Source organism: Notothenia rossii (genome assembly GCF_949606895.1).
Source record: "Notothenia rossii genome assembly, chromosome: 2".
NCBI classification, from domain to species: domain Eukaryota; kingdom Metazoa; phylum Chordata; class Actinopteri; order Perciformes; family Nototheniidae; genus Notothenia; species Notothenia rossii.
Window position 1 is genome coordinate 50,628,604 of NC_136904.1, and position 22,493 is coordinate 50,651,096.

At 41.7% G+C, this 22,493-nt stretch overlaps 1 protein-coding gene across 1 annotated transcript in view; it reads left to right on the forward strand.

Annotated features, from left to right (window-relative positions):
* Positions 1-22,493, forward strand: part of efl1 (elongation factor like GTPase 1) — a 175,071-nt gene that overhangs the window by 119,705 nt on the left and 32,873 nt on the right. Inside the window, exon 16 of the mRNA XM_079662374.1 lies at positions 2,556-2,763. Coding sequence (XP_079518500.1) covers positions 2,556-2,763 — 208 coding nt within the window. The remainder of the gene's footprint in view (positions 1-2,555; positions 2,764-22,493) is intronic.

Sequence of the window (22,493 nt, forward strand, 5' to 3'; positions counted from 1 at the left end):
TGAGCGTGACCTGCAAGTGTTTTTGTTACGTGTGACCTGGGCATTCTGATGAGTGATATATGACAGTATGCCAGGAGGTTGCCATTTCAACGAGCGTTGGCTAGCAGCAGACACATACAAGCCATGGCTAAGACGAGGGTCAAGCCCACAAGTAGCCTCCTGCAAAGTTTGCAAAAAATAACGATGGGAGAGTCTGCGCTGACGAGCCACATGAAAGGTACGCTGTAGTAGAGCATTTTAGATTAGGCTAACGTTGCATGTTACATTTGTTTAAGCTAACGTTAGCAAGCTGAATAGCGAACTCGATGAGGGATAATAATAATTGCAGGGGAAAATTATTTCAGAGGAGCGTACCTATGTTATGTGCGTTACAGTCGCCATCCTGTGGTGTTCAGAGGATGAAGCACTCACTTGTAATTCAACCCAGTCTCACGGCATTTCGTGTTATAGTCACGAAATATAATCTATTGATTCGACACAGAGCAATTTTGAAAGCAATGTATTTCTACTGGTAGTATGTTTCGTGCCTAAACCAAATGTGACTTGCTCTATCGAAATCAGTCACATTGACCCGAAGACACATTTTCGTTTATATTGCTGGTCTTGTGGAAGCTCGCAAGTGTGTGTGTGTTTGTGTATCTTTGCGTTTGTGTGTATTGTGTTTGTGTACAGGGGAAACACTCACAAGAAACACAGGCTGTTGTTATGCTTGCTGTGACGTTAAATTACTCCGTTCTCCACTTCATAGTTGTATTTATCATCTGAATTTGCGGAAACAAGTTTAATATTCTTAAAGCCAATACTTTGTTTATTTGAAAACAGATGAAAACAAACTGTCACGGACCCTGTTGTGTTATCTATGATTACTATACGCCTTTACTTCAGAATTTCAGCGGGAGGGAGGGGGAGCGGCGCTGAGGAAGAGCAGGGTGCGAGTTGGGAGGTGCCTCTTCTTCCCTTTACAATTTTCAAAAATGTATTTATCATGAGATTTTGGCAATAACAGTTTCATTTTCTGAAAGCCAAGACTTTGTTTATTTAAAATCAAACAAAAACATCCGAATCCTGAAAAACTAGTTTTTTTACTTTATTTTTTAAATTAGCCGTTGCGACTTTTGACTGATTTCGATAGAGCGGGTCACAAATAATAACAAATTTTAGAAGGAAAAAAATATATACAGATTTCAGTATTCTGAGGCTCTGAGCCCCATTTCTTTTCCTCACAGACGGCAAAAAAAGCCCGACATTATACGATTTAAAATAAAAACAATAGTCGGGGCTTGATATTGAGTAAGAACATGTTTTTATGAACCCCACAGCTTCCGGTCTTCCAAGAGCCGACCGGACAAAAAGACGCAGGCACGAAACACACTACCAATAGAAATACATTGCTTTTAAAATCGCTGTGTGACACGAATCAATAGATTACATTTATTTCGTGAAAATATAGTTAAAGTAGCGACAGTAAAAGTAGTCATTGTGCAGATTGGTCCATTTCAGAATAATATATATGTTTTATAATTATTGATCATGAAAGTGTTCTCAAAGCTGGTAAAGGTGCAGCTAGTTTGAATGACTTTGTATACTGCAGGGTGGCTTGTGAATTTACTCCAGGAGGAACTAAAGATTTAACACTTGATTATATTTCACATCATTCATCCACATCTGTGAAGTAACTAAAGGTATTAAATACATGTAGTGGAGTAGAAGTACACCATGTACCTCTGACTTATTTTTACTGCCAACCTAAAATTACCTCAAAAATAGTAATCAATAATGTATTGAAAAGTTATTTGGCTGATTGTTTTACAGTATATTGGCTCAGCCAGGTTATATGGGATGCCCAGTCTACATACAGATGGGTCACTAATTTTGAAATATTAAACTTAGTTTTCTTTTCTTTAATTTTTCATCCTCATGTAGAATGCTATCACGAAACACACATTTGGTTGTTTATAGCATAAAGAACATCTGATTTATTGTGAGGCAGGGTATAAGTATCTGTACTGTCTATAAATATGTGATTTACAACAGCTGTAAGATGCTTGAACAGCTTGAAAATGCACCTTGAAAATGCTTGAAAAGTGCTTAAATTTGACTTTGGAAAAGGTGTAAGAACCCTGATTTGAGCTCCATACTGTTCCAGAAAAACTCCTTGAAGTGGTTTTGAACATGATATGGCATTTCATCAAGGCAGCATTTAGCTGAGTATCTGCAGGCAGAGAGGAGACCTCACGGCTTGCGTTGCCGTGCTCCAAAGGGAGCGGGGCGTGCAGCTACTGACCCATAATCAGCACTTCTCTAACAGGGCTGAAATAGAGGGATATGAGGGATCTCTAAAACGCATGATCTGTTTGGTATTTTGAGCAAAACACATCATAGACATGTTTTTTATATATTTGTATATATCTGAGACCCATAATATGTGCCTAAAAATATCATGATAGGGGATCTTTAAAGCCAAAATACTAATGTTCATGAACACTAAATACATGACTGTGATCCACCATTCACTGTACTACTGTTACACAGCCACCACTGTTCCTATACACTAGATGTTCTAAACTGCCAGTACAGAAACTCCATGAAGGTTTCCCCGTGTGTCTCTGTGCCAGGTGACATGCCAAAGCTGGTGCGTGGGATGCGTCTGTTGAACCAGGCTGACCCCTGTGCTGAAGTTCTGATCCAGGAGACAGGGGAACATGTTCTGGTCACTGCTGGGGAGGTTCACCTGCAGCGCTGCCTGGACGACCTCAGAGAACGGTCAGTGTGTGGACCCTCCAAAAGTGTGTGTCTCTACCTGTTTGCTTTACCATTACAGGAAAATATTGTTCTGTCACTGTGCTCCTTAAATGCTCTTCTTTCCCTTCTCGTTCTCTCTTTATGTATCTTCTGTCTGAGTCAGATTGATTGTCTCTGTGTCTGATCTACTGTGTAGTGACTGTGTAATTGTGTTCAGTTATGAAGTACACATTGAATACAATGTGTGTTCATACACTGAGTGACTGATTGACACAGCCGCAACTCAGGATCCAGGACTCGCGATCCAGAACTCAGGACCACAGCAACAGGATCAGACACGACTCAGGATCCCCGCGTAGATAGACACCAAAATGAAATTTGGGGGAAGCTGGGTTATTCGGAACATGAGAGTACACAGGTACAGACAGAGAGAAGGAAGAAGTAAGGTTTCCCACAACAGTCTAAGCCAGGGGTGGGCAAACTTTTTGGCTCGGGGGCCACTATGAGTTTGAAAATTTGACAGACGGGCCGGGCCAGTAGCAGATCGGTGAAACAATATTTAGCTGTCCACTCCTGATTATACACTCGGCACTCATTGTCGACTTTTCCTTTCTTTGGTCCACTCATTGTTACAGATGCAGGTTCAAAGGTGAATTATTGCGTCATCGTTTGAGTCATGACGTAACCGTTTACGTGCCTACTTCTGACCCACACAGCGTTTTACGTCGCTGATTTTCTCTGCAACACCGCTCACAACAACATCAATAGAGGAGTGCGTCTGGTAGTTTTTAATCATACGAAGCCAGATTAAATTAAATAACTACTTCTCCAACCTTATGCCTTTCTCCAGAGTGCTGTGGTTCATTGTTTATTAATGTGGTTCAGCGGCATTACCGACCGCATTACCGACCGCATTACCGACCGCTGTAAAGTATTCACTCTCCGACTGTCACACAAGCAGCTGATAAATATCCCCCATCCCCATCAGTGAATGTGTTTCAGTCTGAATTGATGCTGTTTGGCATCACAACGCTGTTATGAAAGTTTCTCTGGCATTCTACAGGTGATGTTAGCATAGCAACCGAAGCTCATCAGACTGTCTTGACTACTTGTTGCTATCATATTGTGGCATAAGCCGTTTTCTTCACGCATATTTTACCGGCGTAGTTTCCGTTAGGATTTTACTTGTGATGGCCATATGTAGCCAATGTATTGATTCCATCCGATAGTTGCAATAATACAAAACAACAGGAAAACGTCTGCCTCTTCACAATGGTCAATAACAGTGAACGGATGGTCATTAAAGTAAGATAAAAATAAACAGATTCACACTAAGCCTGGTTAGTGTTGCCTGACTTTATATAAGTGTGTGGTCGCGTTCTAGTCACTTTGCTCAGCGCTGCTGCTTTTTACAACTCGTATTCGCCATACTCGCCATGAACTGTTATTGCTCAGGTTAATTTCGACCCCCTCCATTGTAAGCGTGACGTATTTGGTTCTTAGATCTTGCCGGTTGTGTCTAGAGTGCGCCATCTAGTGGGATCAACTGAAATGCCGGGTATTGCAGGAAAAAGGCAAAATGAATGCGCTCTTTACTACAATTTGGACCATTTTTTATCAATATTCGGCGGGCCGGATTAAAAAGCCCAACGGGCCGTATATGGCCCACGGGCATTAGTTTGCTCATGCTTGGTCTAAGCCTATAGCAGCAAAACTAGGGGCTGAATCTAATCAGCCCTAACTATAAGCTTTATTAAAAAGGACGGTCTTAAGCGCCAAAGGCACGCTAGATATCTCATCTGGCACACGCTGTGGCGCTGGCGGAGTGGTTAGTGCGTTGGCCCTCCTCTCATGTCACCTAAAGTTACACGGGTTTGAGCCCCATGCTTGTCAAAAAACGTCATCGTGCTGTATAGGTGATATATATATATATATATTATCTAAAGATGATGATTGCTTTTCGGTTATTCGGTTTTGAAACGGAAAAACCAAAGAACGAACCATACACGGATTATGTTTGTTCTCCCTATATTAAAGCCGTGCCAGACAACATGAGGTGGATATATTTTACGCGTATCACGCAGTGTGTCTTCCGGTTGTTGCCTCTTTTGAATGACGAATACACACTACCGCCGCCTGCTGGTAAGGAGAGTTATTGCAACTCACGCATGCGCAGTTCGTACGTGCAACTTGGCCGTTGGCTGAAGTCTTTGCGGTGTGTTCCAGTGCAAAACATGGCCAAAACGCAGGAGATGTGAGGCAACGTTCAGTCGGGACGTGCTCTTTGTGTCAGTTTGGTGTGTAAGGACCTTTAGACGTGCTGTTAGACAAATGTTGATACATATCAAGAGCCATATGTGCTGAGCTCACCAGGTGCTAACAGTTTACTGTGCAGTTGAAAGAAAAATGTTGTTTCTCATCTGGCTTGAAATTCAAAAGCAAATTTTCCAAAACATAATTCTTTAAGAGTTACTATTCCAAAGTGCTGTAAACACTGAAGCCTTTAGATCAGGGGTATTCAACAAAAACTCAACGAGGTCCAGTTAGAAAAAATCTCCCCATGCAAAGGTCCGGAACTTCTAAATGTCTAAGTTGCTTTACTTAGTGTGATATACAGTTGCAAGAAAAAGTATGTGAACCCTTTGGAATTACCTGGATTTCTGCATAAGTTGGTCATAAAATGTGTTCTGATCTGCACGTTTGAAGTTTGCAAAAGAGCACCTGGATGTTCCACAGCACTACTGGCAAAATATTCTGTGGACAGATGAAACCAAAGTTGAGTTGTTTGGAAGGAACACACAAAACCTCATCCCAACTGTGAAGTATGGTGGAGGGAGCATCATGGTTTGGGGCTGTCTCAGGGCCTGGACAGATTGCCATCATCGACGGAAAAATGAATTCTCAAGTTTATCAAGACATTTTGCTGGAGGCCATCTGTCCACCAATTGAAGCTCAACAGAAGATGGGTGATGCAACAGGACAACGACCCAAAGCACAGAAGTAAATCAACAACAGAATGGCTTCAACAGAAGAAAATACGCCTTCTGGAGAGGCCGAGTCAGAGTCCTGACCTCAACCCAATTGAGATGCTGTGGCATGACCTCAAGAAAGCGATTCACTCCAGACATCCCAAGAATATTGCTGAACTGAAACAGTTTTGTAAAGAGGAATGGTTCAAAATTCCTCCTGACCGTTGTGCAGGTCTGATATGCAACTATAGGAAACGTTTGGTTGAGGTTATTGCAGCCAAAGGAGGGTCAACAGTTATTAAATCCAAGGGTTCACATACTTTTTCCACCCTGCACTGTGAATGTTTACATGGTGTGTTCATTAAAAACATACAAACATATAATTGTTTGTGTGGTTTTAGCTTAAGCAGACTGTGTTTGTCTATTGTTGTGACTTAGATGAAGATCAGAACACATTTTATGACCAATTTATGCAGAAATCCAAAGTAGCCTTTGCTTTACCAACGTCTGCATGTAATCGACAACTGACTGCCAATCAAATAAAGAAAGTACAATTCATAAACAAAAATATTTATTGTCAGTTAACATTGAACTATACAGATATAGTAAATACTGTGGATATGTGTAATGTTCCTCTCGGGCTGCATTTAAAAATAAAATAGAGAAAATAAATAAAATAGCTTTTGAAAATATGTGCATCTTAAAAGTGCTTAATTTTAGATTGATAAAGTGTAGCAGCAGCTTGAGTTTCCCTTTTTCTTTGTTAACCGTTTCACATCATGACTTAACAGTTTCAGACGATTATAGAACAATGTCAGTCTTTACACATCATAACAATTGAACAGTTTTAAAGTTTATCTTTCTTTCTCTCTTATATTGCAATCCCTCACTCACTGGTTGCTCAGTGTGAGAATTGAGTTTGAGCTTGTCCTGCCAGGAGTTTAGATCTGGGCTGAAATGGTGTCAGGGCCATTCTCATACACATGCAGGTGCTCATTGGTTAGCCTCGGTTAGCCTGCCCTGGAACCATATTTAGTTTGTGTGACCTCAGTTCTGACTTCAGAGGGAATGTTTGGTCAAACACTTTGTGTTTTGTCTCATAGTGGCATTTTGGCACTTTTAACGAGCGCTACGGTCTCTGAAAAAGTGAGACACACTGGTTCTGTGCTCCCAGTGGGCAGGATGAACATGAATGAGTCCACTCAGGGTTAAAAGCTCTGTCCTCACTGTCCACGCTCCTCTTCTCGGAGAGCGCCATGTGTAATTATTTGTCTCTCCCTGTCTGCCGCTAACACGCCTGTTCACTCTCTTCTCCGCTTCTCTCCCTGTATCGCTAACTATTCTCTTCACTCACTTTCCTCTCCGCTTCTCTCTGCCGCTCTCTCGTCTCTTCTTCTGTGTTTCTCTCCCTGTATCGCTCACTCGTATCTTCTTCTGTGTTTCTCTCCCTGTATCGCTCACTCCTCTCTTTCGCCCCCTGTCGGCAGCGGTTAAAATAGAATCGCCCCGTCAAAATTGAAATCCCCTATTAATGTATTGATTATAGGTCCGGGTCCGTATAGGTCGGCGTCCGGATCCGGACCGCGGTCCGCCTGTTGCCGACTCCTGGTTTAGATGTTGCAAACACAGCGAATCGCTTTCAAACCCTGAACGCTTAACATCTGCTTTTCTGTTCTTTACATCAGGGGTTCCCAACCTTTATTGTGCCAAGGACTGGCAGATACATTAAAAAAAATGTGCGGACCGGTTGTCAATTTTAACTGATTTGAATATGTACTCACCAGCAGCTTGCAACAGAGGCTAATTGTATTTAACAGCCTGAAGAAATACCAATGTGCATCCAAAACATATTAACAACGTTTAAAACCAGGATACAATTCAAACAAATTAGGACCACTGTATACATATTGATATAACTGAAATGTCAGGGAGACCCCTGGGCTTGTTTGCCAGCAAATAATAATGTCATACCGGGGCGTTCGTTCCGGTGCACTCCGACAGCATTTAGCACTACATCGAGATTAAGATTAAATGTACTTCTTTTGGGAACACCCACATACCTATGGAGTTGGCCAGATGTGTGTAAATTACTGTTCATGGTAATTTGAAAACAAATGCCGTTGTTGGACACACACAAACACACCGAACATACACACACACACAGCGGAGCTGAGCAGAGCACATACACACACACATCATGCGCTTTTGTGACCTGACATTTCCTTCATACAACGAGTAATAGGGGGAATAATCGGGCCGCTCGATATGTGTGTGTGTCGAGGTGTGTGTGGTTGAAACGTAGCAGCCTGCAGTGGGGAACACAATGAAGGCGGTGTGTACGCGCTGGTGCTGCACTTCTCAGAGGCTAGCTCCTGATGCTGCAGCCATTTCATGAAGTGAAGGAGGCTTTACAAATAAAAAAAATAGCTCTACACCTCTGGCCGCAATGTCCTTAAAATGAAGTCCGAGTTCGAAATATATCTCAAATAATGTATGCACTGCCATTCCCCAACAAATATAACAGTCTGCGATTAAACGGTTGTCTCCTGTGTGCTCCTATTAGTGCACCACCTGTAACTTTATCTGCACATGAGAGGCTGAGACCTTATGCTAACCAATTTTGATTTATTTTGTATGTTTTGGATGAAATAATATGACTGGTATAACATTAAAATAAAAAAAATTAATTGAATTTTATTTGATAAAATATTTGTATATATTTATAATTCTGCAAATATTACGATAAACTCACAGCTATTTCGCGGCCCGGCAGTAACACCTCCGCGGCCCGGTACCGGACCGGGGCTGGGGACCCCTGCTTTACATGACCAGTCAGGATTAGCTTTAGTAATAGTACTAATGAGTAAAAAAAAAATATTGAAGTATTTGTGTACCCAGTCCTACAATAGGCAGACTGTTAGGTAGAATGTGAAGCCTATAAATGAGCAACCAGAAAGAGTCCTGTAGACAAAAGGCAACAAAACAACTTTATTCTAAATATAACCATTAAATGGGCAATCACATATTTTTCGGAAAATCTATTTCTCAAGCATTTGTTGCTATTTGCTACATTACACTGTTATTACACCCATTTTAAATTTAATATACCCTCTTTACACGATTATTATACCCATGTCCCACCATTATTACATTGCATTACACCTTTATTATACCCATGTTACACTATTATTACCCCCATATAACACTGTTATCACACACATATAACAACCAAGTAACACCAATATTACACCCATAGTACACCATAATGATACTTTTATTACACCCATATTACCCTATTATAACAATGACATTACACATTTCTCAGCTAACATTTTAGAAAGCTGCTGGCTGCAGAGGTGGGTCCCCTCAGATATGAATGACCTCCCCTGACCTGCAGCCTGAGCTTCTTCTGCATATGTTAGCTTTATTAAGATTAAAGGAGAACGCATCTAACATTCATGTCCTCCATCAAAGTACTGAGTTTGTCTTTTATGTAACTAGTGTGACACTCTCAGGACTTTGAGGTTGAGTTGTAAACATTGTAATTATTATCCCAAATATGGCATGTGCTTTGTCTCAACAGCTTGGGCACACATTGTGTGACAACACGTTGCTAGCTTTAACCAGGGCTGACTTTGTGAGAAGTATGTATTCATCAGTTTATTGATACCACCTTTTTTCCTGAAGTCACTTGCTATGGAAAGCTGTGCCGCTGTGTTCATTCATCTAAGCTGTGGCCATCCCAGCGGATGTCTTATAAAGCAGCGTGCCTTTTTGTTTGTTTCTAGTCATGTGGGAGGGTAACTTTGTGTCATGAGTTGTACAGAGATAGAATACAGACTGAGCAGCTGAAGCCAAATATTGGTTTTTACCTGTCTTGGAGTCTTCAGAGTTCAATTTGAAGGTTCAAAGGTGTTATTGTCATATGCACAGTGTAGCTACAGTGTAGTTATGGCAATGAAAATAAGATGTCCCAGACTCCTCCAATAATGCAACATAAATATATATAGGACATAAAACAATAAAGAAAATGAAAAAACTATCAAAATAGTGCGAGAATAAACAGAGTAGAAATAGAATAGTGCAAGTAATGTATGATTACCTATTTTTTTTTAACTGTAAGGGAATACAGTTACCTTCTTTTTGTATCCTGATGAACCTTTTTCCTCTCAAGGGCCATTTCATTTTTTTCAACATCCTCCGAGGGCCGTACAAATTATTGACCTCCGCTTAAAAAAACTAAAATCACAGCCCATTCATTTGGCCTTTCTTTCATGCTGTGCAAAGAAAAAGCAACCTCTTAATCCAGATATCTCACCATGACTCGCGTATGCATGCATGTGCACAGTTGTGGCATGACTCCCAAAACAGAAAGATATGGACACAAGATGTGTGCAAATGTATTTAGTTTCCATGTGAACATGATTTAAGTGGGGGGGGACCTAACCTCCTATAGGGGGGTCCGGGGGCATGCTCCCCCGGGTAAAAAGCATCAATCTGGTGCACTTTGAGAGCAACATTAAGAGATCTATGGATACATCTCTCAACATTCATATGAAACAGAACTGTACACAGATTTTCTTTTTCTTTATGGATATTTTACAAATCACTCCCCTTTCAAACTGTATTTCTTGTTTATTAATAACAGCTTTCTTTTACTGTCATATAGTATTTTATACCTGTTTACTTTATTCTCTTATTTTTTTATAACTATAATGATCATATAAAGATGTGCCTTTACCTCACTGGTTGTAGAAAAAGCTTCTTATATTCGTTAGCATAGCTAGCTAACCAGATGCTAATAACAACAAAGTTATTGACTGTATGATCAGTATGACAGATGAACAGATCGCCACTGGGCTTTCAACTAAAGACACAGCCACGCTAAAACTGCGGCATGTGTACGGCTCCTTATCTGAAGTGCCGGAGCGGCGTTCTGGTGCTCTCCGTCAGAACTGCAGCCCTGTCAGACGAGATGTATACCACGTGATGACACGTTAGGCTCGTGTTGTGTTCAAGGACCCTGACTTTGGCCAGAAAAAACAGGCACTCGCTTGTTTAATTCTTTTGCGGTCTAGATTTCTTTAATTCTTTTCTTTTTTGCGTGCGTTTATAAATTACCTCGAGGGCCGTACCAAATGGTCTCGCGGTCCGTTTACAAACCGGAAGCCAGAGGTTCCCCACCCTGCTTTACATTTAATCCATTACTCCCCACCCTTGTATTGTTAGTGGAAGTATTTAAAATGCCAATGTCACATTTATTTTTATCACTGAAAAAGGAAAATTATTCATCATAAACTGGACTGGAATCCATTGCCATTTGTGGTGGAGATGACATTGTCTTTTCCCTTGGACCCATCTTTCTCCTGATATCATCCTGCAGGCTGACTGATTGGATATGCTTATTGACCAAATGCCCAAAATAATCCACTTCTAAATGCAATGAAGAAACAGCACAGATCGATTCAACCAAAACAGATCTGACACTTTAACTGAAAGCGAATGACTTGATGCAGCAGGTTTTCCTCGAGTATCTTTCGATTTTTGCTTCATCTCACAGAAACATGCCACAGTGAAGAGTGGTGCGTGGTTTTCACCAAAAATAATGCCTGGCTTCCAGTCAGTCATCTCAGAAACTCTTTGCTCCTGCTCTCAGACTGCTTTCAGAGCTGTTTGGAAAACTAGACGTGGCCTTCAGCTTTTACACAGCAGTGAGTTCCATCTGGCACTCTGCCATACAGGTCTGATTGCTGAGAGCCACAGAGGGGGACCCCTGTGGAGGACCCCTGTGGAGGACCCTCATGCTGTGACAGTGCTCCCTGGCATCTTGGTCACCTCACATATGTATGTCATTTGCACCAAGCTCATGCTCCTGTGGCAATTATATCAGAATTGGTCAGAGCTATGGATTTTTATAACATGAAAACTGCTTTTGCCGAGAAACTGAGAGCTGAACAGAGCTGTGATACATGGACATGGATACGAAATGGCACGTTACCATGAGTAACTTGAGTCTTGACAGGATGTAGAGGGTGACAACAGGGGGCTCGAAATCCTGAAATAAGTTTTCAGTGTTTATTGTAAGCAGGCAGTATATCACGGTCCAGATATACTGTCTTGTCAGTCTATTTAGCTTTTGGGGGTTTTCCCTCTCCTGTAGTGTGTTCTATAGGTGTTAGTGCATGTAAATGGTCTGCAAAGGCTGAAATCGCTGTGTGTCCCCCCCCCCCCCCCCGCCTGAAACGCCTCCATTGCAATCCTTTGTTTTCTTTCAGAACATAGTGACATCACTACGTAACATTTGCTCTTCTATTGGCTAGCACTCCAACACATACATCTCTAAGCAGTTGACCAATCACAATAGAGCCGGCCAGCTAACCAATCAGAGCAGACTGGGCTCTGGTTTCAAATGCACCCCCCCCCCCCACAAACACACACACACACACACACACACACACACACACACACACACACACACACACACACACACACACACACACACACACACACACACACACACACACACACACACACACACACACACACACACACACACACACACACACACACACACACACACACACACACACACACACACACACACACACAGATACATAGCTCAAGAACCCTGACAAAGCATTTTTTGTGTTGCATTGGGTTCTTTTTATACTCAGTAATGACTAAATCCTTGTATCTGCGAGCAGTTTAGCAGCAACCATGAAAAGAAGACCTAATTTTAACAGGATGAAATTAAGCATATTTCAAAGTGAAACATTCTGCCACAAAGAAACACTTTGGAGCTGAGAGAGCAGAGGCAGGTAGCGACAAAAGAAAGAATGAGACAAACCTGCAGCAGACATGTGGGCTGCACATGGTCCAGATCTCTATAAATGGCTGCTGTCTCGTCTGCTTCTGCACACACAGATAAAACACACTCATATAAATTAGACTCTATCGCTCAGCAACATTTAAAATGAAAATGTAAGATGATTCTCAGCCAAGTTCCATTGACTGCTCTCTAACCCCAGCCCTTTTGTTCTTGTTTGTATTCTTTTGAGCTTTCTAAAAACATTGCGTCATTGTGAGTCAGACAAAAGCTGCTTATCATTTTAAGCTTGCTACTGTTAATTGTTTATGGCTGAATTGAGAAATGTTGGCGGCAGAAGAAGAAACCAAAAATATTTAGTATGAAAAATGATTTTATTGACTGCCTTTCCTTCAGAATATTCAGGCAGTAGCCTATACACCAACACTGAAACACATGAGCACATACTACAGTTTACAAAAGCAGAAACTAACACTGTTATCCTGCTAATTATCCCCAATTGTTTTTAAATGTAACAGTAATCTGGTTATGTTTTTTTTTATGGAACTGTAAGGGAAAACAGTACCCTTATTTTGTATCCTGATTATGTAATCCTTTTTAGATGTAATATGTTACTTCCCAAGCCTGTTGCTGAGTTAACTGTCATGCATTTCAGTCCGCCCTTGTTCATTGTCAAAAGAGAAAATATTTCTATGCGCATGGTATCTCATCTGTAAAAAATAACTGTCTGATACTCCAAAAAGCATGCCTTTATGGAAAGAGTTACAAACTGAAAAAACTTTAGAGAAACATATTTTACAAGAACAGACAGTATTCAGTCGAATTCAAGCATTATAGACATGCACTGCTTCACCTCCTGCAAATGAAAGGGAAGTTAAATTCAATCAGAGCATTTCACTAAGAGGCAAATCTCCCAGGGCTGTTCACTATTAGCAGGGTTGATCCTGTTAAAGCAGCAGGTGGAGATGTGGAAGGAGAGCTGAGAGTCAAATGTAATGTTACTCACTCATGTGACTTTATGGATTCTTTTCAAATCCTCTAATCATCATTTTCTTTCCTTTTGATGAATATAAGGAAAACCATTTGTTTAGGTTTCAGGCTTTTACCCTGGTGTTATTGTAGTATGAATGCAGAGCCCAATAACTGTAGAAGGTGATATTGTGATAACTGTATGATGTTGTGCTGTATTAGAAGGTGGCAGACATTGTTCATAGACTGAAAAATGTCTTACATAGCCACAAACCAGAAGCTCTGTCCCACAGATGATTCTCAACATCCATCAGGAGACTGACTAGGAGTTCGATCTAAAGCGTAGTAAAAGTATCTTTGTTGAATGTCCTTACTTTGGATTATAATTCATGAAAGGCTAAACAAATACTCCATTTAAATCAAAGGAGCTTCCTGATTGGAGAGGGGGAATCAGCTGGATGACAATTGGCTTGTTTGTTTGTTTGTGATGTGTCTTCAGCTAACTATTTATCGTTGTTGTCTCTAGTGGGCCCTACGTTTGTCTGGAATTATTTTCAGTACCTCTGATCAAACCAAATGCTCTACTACAGAGGACTTCTGGAAGATGAGCTCCGTCACTATCATTTAAACTTATTCTGAGTATTATGCTTGGTCTACTTAACCAGCTTGTTGTGCTGGCTCATTGGTTCAGGTTATTTATTTATCAGACAAAAAGTACCCCCTGCTCCGTCACATCTAAAAACATTCGAAAAACACTAGTACAAACACAAGCACTCCAGAAAGTTAAATATATAAATAGGCATAGCTTCCATAGCATCTGTGTGACCCTGCTACGATGGCCCGAAGGAAGAGGCTTAAACTCTGTGTGCAGAGGGGGGGAATCTTCATTCAATATACCGCTCACCAATCAGTCTTCTAGTCCGCTTTATGATCTGACGGAGAGGGGTTCTGCTCTCTGAAGGCCAGTTTCCAACCCAGGACATTAACGCCACGGCTGGTTTTGGTCCGTACACCGTGGGGCTGCTGGCAGTCTGATGACTCTGCCACATCACGTGCACAGGGCCTGACCTGCTGTTTGTCAATACTTTTAAATTACCTCAATATTAAATGCGATGCAAAAAATACAACAGAAAATAAATATCAATACAGTAGGATGTTTTTTGACTAAAGTGTATCATGTAAGACAACAATGTAACCTTAGAGAAGAAGAAACCAAGATATTTAGGATCAAAAAATGTGTCCTTACATTTCAGGCTTGGCCTACAGAGCAGTAAAGTTACAAATGCTCTCTTTATTTAATACATTATTCAAAGCAAAACCAGTATTTATCTTTAATAAAACAGGTGTTCACCTTCTGCTTTTGAAATATATATATTTTAAATGAAGAAATAAATTGTTCTGAATGAAAACCAAAAACGAAATGAAGGCAGTACGTTTACCTATAATATATATTTATTTATCTATCTTTCTTTCAAAATGGATTGTAATATTGTATTCAATATGTATTCAATGTAATAAACTAGTAATCCCCAATTTTTTTTTTTTTAGCAGTAATCTGATACATGTGTTATTGTAAGTGACTACATAATCCTGTTACATGCCATTCGTCCCTATATTCATAAGTTAGCAATAACTTATGAAGTCCACCCAAGATGGCAGCACGTCTCGTTCTGTATGACTTGTATGATTGAGTGATTACATCTAAATTGTCTGGCGGACGCAATCCTAATCGTAAAGGTAGTAGTGTAATTTACCAGCGGAAATACCGGCTACTTGGACTATTGGAGCCTGTTCAACTCGGCAACCGGACTACACATCGTTGATCTTGATGGGTCCAATTATTTTTCTCATCCAAAGGGAAGTTCCTGGCTTTTTTAATTGTGCAGCGCACTGATCTGTATCTGACTGTTTCACAATCCCTACTGGTCCAGTTTTTTTACTTTTAAACCAGCGATGCATCGGGTCGGGCTTCCTGTTTATGTGACGTCACGACACGCATCGTCCCCAGCTGATCGGGTGGTTGAAAATTCCCAGAACGGATTTATATGGGATTGACCCTGATTTTGTTCTGCACTAACTTGTCTTGTGGCGTGGAGCTCAAGAGTTTGCTGCTTTGGTTGGGTTCTTCACGTTTTGCAGGATTTTAATTATGTCACTGCTTTTGGCTGTCCTATCCCTTTTAATTTGGAGCAGCACTGGCGGAAGTCCCCACGGGACCGAAATATCCCGTCCATTGCTCTCAACCCCGGTTTTACCAGGCCAGGGAACGTGCTCCTCTTCCAGTCCGCTGGGCACGATGTTGAGCCCCCTCCCTCTGATCCTCTCTCCCGCATCTGTCAAGTGCGGATCTGTGGACTTGGCCCGTCTGATTAGCCCCATGGCTCTACAAGACAACTTTATTATTTGTTCAAGCCATGTTCATGCTTTTGTGTTAGTGTTTAAACCTAACGGTACATCCACACAGCAGCATTGAAAAAATCTTGGAGCTGGGCGTGTCTGAGAGTTTGGGGATTTTTTGCGAGCAACGCGACCAACAACCAATCACATGAATATCCCGACCCCGACATACAAAGCAAAAAAGACCCGGTTCTTCTCCTCTCAGAATATGTGCAGAAAGGAGTATGACATTGTGTGCATTAATGTGATGCATATAGTCTATGATGTGGCAGAGGTAAAGTGTCAGCGGGAAGGGCTATGATGAACATGTATGAGATTAATGTCTATGGTGCTATTTTATGCTACATTCCATGCTGGCTAAAGATACTGTCTATGCTTGCTAGCAATGTTTAAACGAAGTAAACTGGATAAAAAATCCCCAAACAGTCTCTGCCACCTCCCTCCATGCCTGGTTCCTCCGGTTTGTATCCCGGTAAATAGTTCTGGTCGTAAAGAACCGGGTGATTTGCTACCGTAATTTCTCGTTTGGAATATGAGGAAATGAACTGCGGTCTGGCTCTCCCAGCTTGCACGCGGTTTGATTGGCTAGCGCTTGTACTGTCAGATTTGCATAAACAGGATTTGATTGGCTGACGCTTCCAGCTCAGCTTCAAAAGTTGAACATTGCTCAACTTTTGAATCCTGAAAATCCTGTAAATCCTGTAAATCTTCGATTCGCTTCCCCACAATGCAGTTCGGCGAAAAGCGAGTCAAAGTGACGTCAATCCCCTCCAAAGTCAATGGGAAGAGAAGCGTTGGAAGATTTTTTTAAAGCTGCTGTGTGGACGTACCGTTTGATTTTGAATCGCTTTTCACCGAACTGCATTGTGGGGAAGCGAATCGAAGATTTACAGGATTTTCAGGATTCAAAAGTTGAGCAATGTTCAACTTTTGAAGCTGAGCTGGAAGCGTCAGCCAATCAAATCCCGTTTATGCAAATCTGACAGTACAAGCGCTAGCCAATCAAACCGCGTGCAAACTGGGAGAGCCAGACCGCAGTTCATTTCCTCATATTCCAAACGAGAAATTACGGTTGCAAATCACCCGGTTCTTTACGACCAGAACTGTTTCCCGGGATACAAACCGGAGGAACCAGGCATGGAGGGAGGTGGCAGAGACAGTGGGTGAAACTGGTAGGTTTTCGCCTGTTTGGGGAGTTTATATATATATATTGCTCGCATAAAATCCCCGGGATTTTTTGCTTTGTATGCCGGGGGCGGGACATTCATGTGATTGGTTGTTGGTCGCGTTGCTCGCGAAAAATCCCCAAGCTCTCAGACACGCCGAGCTCCAAGATTTTCAAGATTTTTTCAAAGCTGCTGTGTGGACGTACCGTAAGAGAGAGCTGTCAAAAAGTCCACCTAGGCCTGTCTATAGGTGTCTAATTGTACTCTTATTGTTGATTTCAGGAAATGTGCAACCTAACCCTGGACCAGACTATTGTGTTAATTTTAACACCCCTGCAGATTTTAAATCAAGGTCTGGTCTTGGTCTCATCCATTTGAATGTGCGCAGTTTGATTGCTAAAAATGGATATGATTCGTATTTGGGCACATTCAACCGATGCTGATATCATAGTGATATCTGAAACTTGGCTAACCAAATCAATCTCATTGCAGATGTTGAAACTGCCTGGACATTATTTTATGATGGTTTTATTAAAATAGTTGATGGGCATGCCCCCTTAAGAAACTACAGAGTAAGAGGCAGATACAATGCATGGTTCACATCAGATCTTTCTGTTTTTCTACACGAGCGCAATGTGGCATGGTCAAAAGCCAGGAGTACAGGTCTTGAGTCACATTGGCTGCTCTTCAGACAGCTGCGAAATGCATTTACCGTCAAAATCAGAAAAGCCAAAGCGGACCATCTCCTAACTGAAACTTCAGACAACCTAAATAATCCCCTTAACTTCTGGAAGACTATGAAATCATTAGCTGGAAACAAAAATGTTACAGAGCTTCCACATTGCATTGTGAAGGAGGACTCTGTTCAAATCTCTGATAAGGCAGAAATGCTTAGTTGTTTTAATGAACATTGTATTGCTTCTGGTTCGCTGTTTACCTCGCAGAACATAGCTCAAGGAGCCACCGATCGCTCTGACGGTGGTATCTGGGAGGGTGAACCGTTTAATTTTATTCCAGTAACAGTCTCAGAGGTGCATAAAGCCCTGAAAAGTTTGAAACCAAGAAAATCAGCAGGTCCTGACAACCTGGAGCCGTACTTTTTAAAGTTAGCAGCTGATTTTATAGCTTTGCCCTTGGCATATCTTTTTAATCTGTCCTTGGAGACAAACGAACGTGACCCCACTCTCCTAAACAATTACAGACCCATCTCCAAATGTTGTGTTTTGAGTAAAGTACTGGAATCACTGGTCAATTTCCAACTGAAGGAGTTTTTATCAACCAATAATATTTTATCTGAGTTTCAATCTGGTTTTAGGAAAAAACACAGCACTACAACATCTGCCTTAAAAGTAGTAAATTATCTTATTTACTTCTTAGACAATAGAGAGCATTGCGCAGCACTTTTTATCGACTTGTCAAAGGCTTTTAATAGAGTGGATCATGCCTTACTGTTACAAAGACTCGTTAGTATTGGTCTTTCAGGTAAGGCTGTCTGTTGGTTCGAGAACTATCTATCATGCAGATCACAGTGTGCGGGCAGAAGGCTTAACTTCAACATCTCTTCAGGTATCCAAGGGTGTGCCACAGGGATCTGTTTTAGGACCATTGTTATTTATAATTTACATTAACAGTCTTAATAACAATGTTTTGAATGCAAATTTGCATTTTTATGCCGATGATACAGTTATTTATTGTTCTGCGTCCACCCCAAATCAGGCTCTTAGTCAGTTCCAGAATGCTTTTAACATTGTACAATCCAACATGCGAGAATTGAAACTTGTTTTAAATGCTGCCAAGACAAAGCTAATGATGTTCTCGAAAGCAAAATCCAAGGTCTTGAACCTTCCTCCTATCACCACCTTGCAGGGGACGGAGGTTGAATCTGTGTTGCAGTATAAGTATCTTGGAATTATAATTGACAATACACTTTCTTTTAAACCACACATTGTAGAACTCTTGAAAAAATTAAGAATACATTTTTTTCTTTAGAAACAAGTCTTGTTTTTCCTATGAGGCCAAAACGAGACTAGTGTCTTCAACCTTTCTGTCTGTCTGGATTATGGAGATGTGGTTTATATGAATGCATCTTCTCAGTGCCTTCACTCTCTGGATACCGTCTTCCACGGTGCACTGAGATTCATCACAAACCTCAGATCCTTGACGCACCACTGAAATCTATACACTCGTGTTGGATGGTCTTCCCTGACCACACGTAGACTGAAACTTTGGCACATCCTTATATATAAGGCTATTCTTGGTGTTCTGGCCCCTTATCTAAGGATGTACATAAATAGAAAATGCACAGGATCTTATCAGCTTTGCTCCGAGAACTGTTTCATTTTAACTGTACCAAAGGTCCGTACTGAACTTGGGAAAAGGGCGTTCAGTTACGCTGCCCCTCAAGCTTGGAACCTGCTTCAAAGAGAGCTGGTCTCCTTTAATTTAATTTAATTTCAAACCTTTATTTAAATCAGATTGGTCCCTTGAGATCATAGATCTCTTTTTCAAGGGAGACCTGCAGCATATCGGTTCCACATGAAACATAAAACAATAAAGGACATCATACATTATATTTACAGGATACATTGACATAGTTATAGACATTTACAAGTGCCCATAGTATCAACGAGCATTTCTGTGTTGCCTCTCCAGGCATTTAATATTATTACATTTATTTCTTAAATAATTACTTTACAGTTTAAATTAGCTAATGTAAAAATTAATATTATTTTGTTGTTTTAGTTTTTGCGACGACGTCACTTCCGGTTTAGTCACTTCCGGTTCAGTCTCTTCCGGCGATCTTCCTGTTGAACTTAGCTGGGTAGAAAGAATGGCCGACATGTGCATCGGAACATAATCAATCAGCATCCACTTGGAGGCATCAGAGTGGCAATGCCGTGAGTTGTTTGATTGTTAAAGGACATGTTGAAGATGTTATATTATGATGGATTTAGTTCGAAAAACTGTTTGATGTGTTGTTTAGGGCGATTTGAGTTGTAGTTGTATACAAGCTAAAAAGTGATGCAATTGTCAATCAGAATGCCTCATTTCAGTATTGGACAGTTTCTGTTATTTACAACTATGCATAACGTGATGTTAGTCATAAGGTTGTCATAAATAGACACAATATTTTTGTATTATTGTATTTGCAGTTTTCACCGTCTGTTGATGAAGAAGTGAAAGTAAAAGGTCAAGCTTACTACGACTTTGTCTCATTGGCTACGGTTTAACTCAGTGTTTAGTCAGAGTTTCAACACACTGCACGAGAACACTACAGTGAAAAGGCAACATTGGATGTTTTGAAGTGGTCGCGATGGCAACAAGCAACAGGTCGGCTGTCGGCAGTGCTAGGAGCAGCAAAACATCAGCATCATCAGTAAGGGCAGCCCATGCTCGGGCTGAAGCAGAAGCAGCAAAGGTGAGAGCTTCATATGCTAGCCAGGAGGCTAAGCTAAAATTGGAAAAGGCTGCTAGAGAAGCAGAAAGAGCTACTAGAGACGCTCAAAATAAATTGGAAACTATAAGGTTAGACACAGAGTTGGAAGTGCTAACCCTTCATAGAGAAGCTGACGCAGCCATAGTGACAGCTCGAGTGTTGGAAGACGCAGAGGCGATGCAGTCTGTTATCGAAGACGGGAAATCTGAATCCGAAAAGGGGAAAATCGAACGCACCAGTGAATACGTTCTATCCCAGATCAGCCTTAAAAATCGTTCTCCTTCCTCACCCTTACCCGTTGCTCCCTCACTCAAAGCAAGGTCACATGACAGCTTCATATCATGGCATCCACCTGTGGAAGACGATTCACAATTACAACCTGTCAGCAGGGAAAATGCAGACATCAAGCAACCGTCTCCACCAGAATTATTTGACCCAACTAAAACTGAAACAAAGGCTAAGGTTAGTAGAGCCAACCCCACCATGAATGCTCATGCTCCGTCGTATACTCCACGACATTTCCCTCAAACTGGCACACCCACGTCCAATTTAGGGGAGCCTTTGGCACAGTATTTGGTACGAAGAGACCTTGTGACTTCAGGGCTGTACCAGTTTGATGACAAGCCCGAGAATTATCGTGCATGGTACTCCTCCTTCTCAAGTGCAGCCAACGAAGTCAACCTAACAGCAACCCAACAGTTGGACCTCATGACCAAATGGCTTGGAAAAGAATCTAGTGAACAGGTTAAACGCATGCGATCGGTGCATGTCAACAACCCCAATCTGGCTCTAGACAAAGCATGGGAACGGTTGCGTGAATCTTATGCTGCCCCCGAAGTCATCGAAAAGTCAATGTTCCAGCGCCTGGACAACTTTCCTAAGATTTCAGCCAAGGATCACTTGAAGTTACGTGAGCTTGGGGATCTACTTGCAGAGATCCAAGGTGCTAAAGAAGATGGATATCTGACCGGCTTGTCCTATCTGGACACCTCTCGCGGGATAGGACCAATCGTGGACAAACTCCCTTACGGGCTTCAGGAGAAGTGGGTGTCCGCAGGGTCACGGTACAAAGAAGGAAGCGACGGGCGTTTCCCCCCCTTCGAGTATTTTTGCAACTTTGTTAGCTACGAGGCAAAAAAGCGTAGCGACCCTAGCTTCATTCATCAAGGCAGCACCACAACACCCACCAAACCTGACAAACCATTTTCACGGAACTTTAACACCAACAAACCCATCTCAGTGCACAAAACGGATCTTTCCACAACCAACGACCCTTACAAGAACTGCCCGTTACATAACAAACCCCATCCCCTTAAAAGGTGTAGAACATTCAGGAATAAACTCCTTGATGATAGAAAGGCCTTCCTCAGAGAGAAAGGAATATGTTTTAAGTGTTGCGCCTCCATCTCTCACCTTGCCAAAGACTGCAGGTTCTCTGTGAAGTGCTTTGAATGCAACAGCACCAGTCATGATACAGCCATGCACCCTGGCCCACCTCCTCAAACCGTCAAGGCTCCTTCACCGTCACGAGAGTACGGCGGGGAGGGAGAAGATGATCCCGACATTGCTGTCGTTGGAGCAAGCTGCACAGAAGTTTGCAGTCCAGGCCAGTGGAGCCGCTCATGCTCAAAGATGTGTCTCGCAAAGCTTTACCCCAAGGGTTCAAAGGACATGGCCATCAAAGCCTATGTGATCCTGGATGACCAGAGCAATCGCTCATTAGCAAGACCAGAGTTCTTCAAGCTGTTCAGTGTGAAGAGCAAACCATTCCCGTACCATCTCAGAACTTGCTCCGGCATCATAGAAACATCCGGCAAGAGGGCAGAAGGATTCGAAATCGAGTCACTGGACGGCACAGTGCTCATTTCTCTCCCACCACTCATTGAGTGTCATGAGATCCCGAATAATCGGTCTGAGATTCCAACACCGAACGCTGTTCTTCATCAGCCTCATCTCCATCACATTGCCGAGCACATCCCTGAACTGGA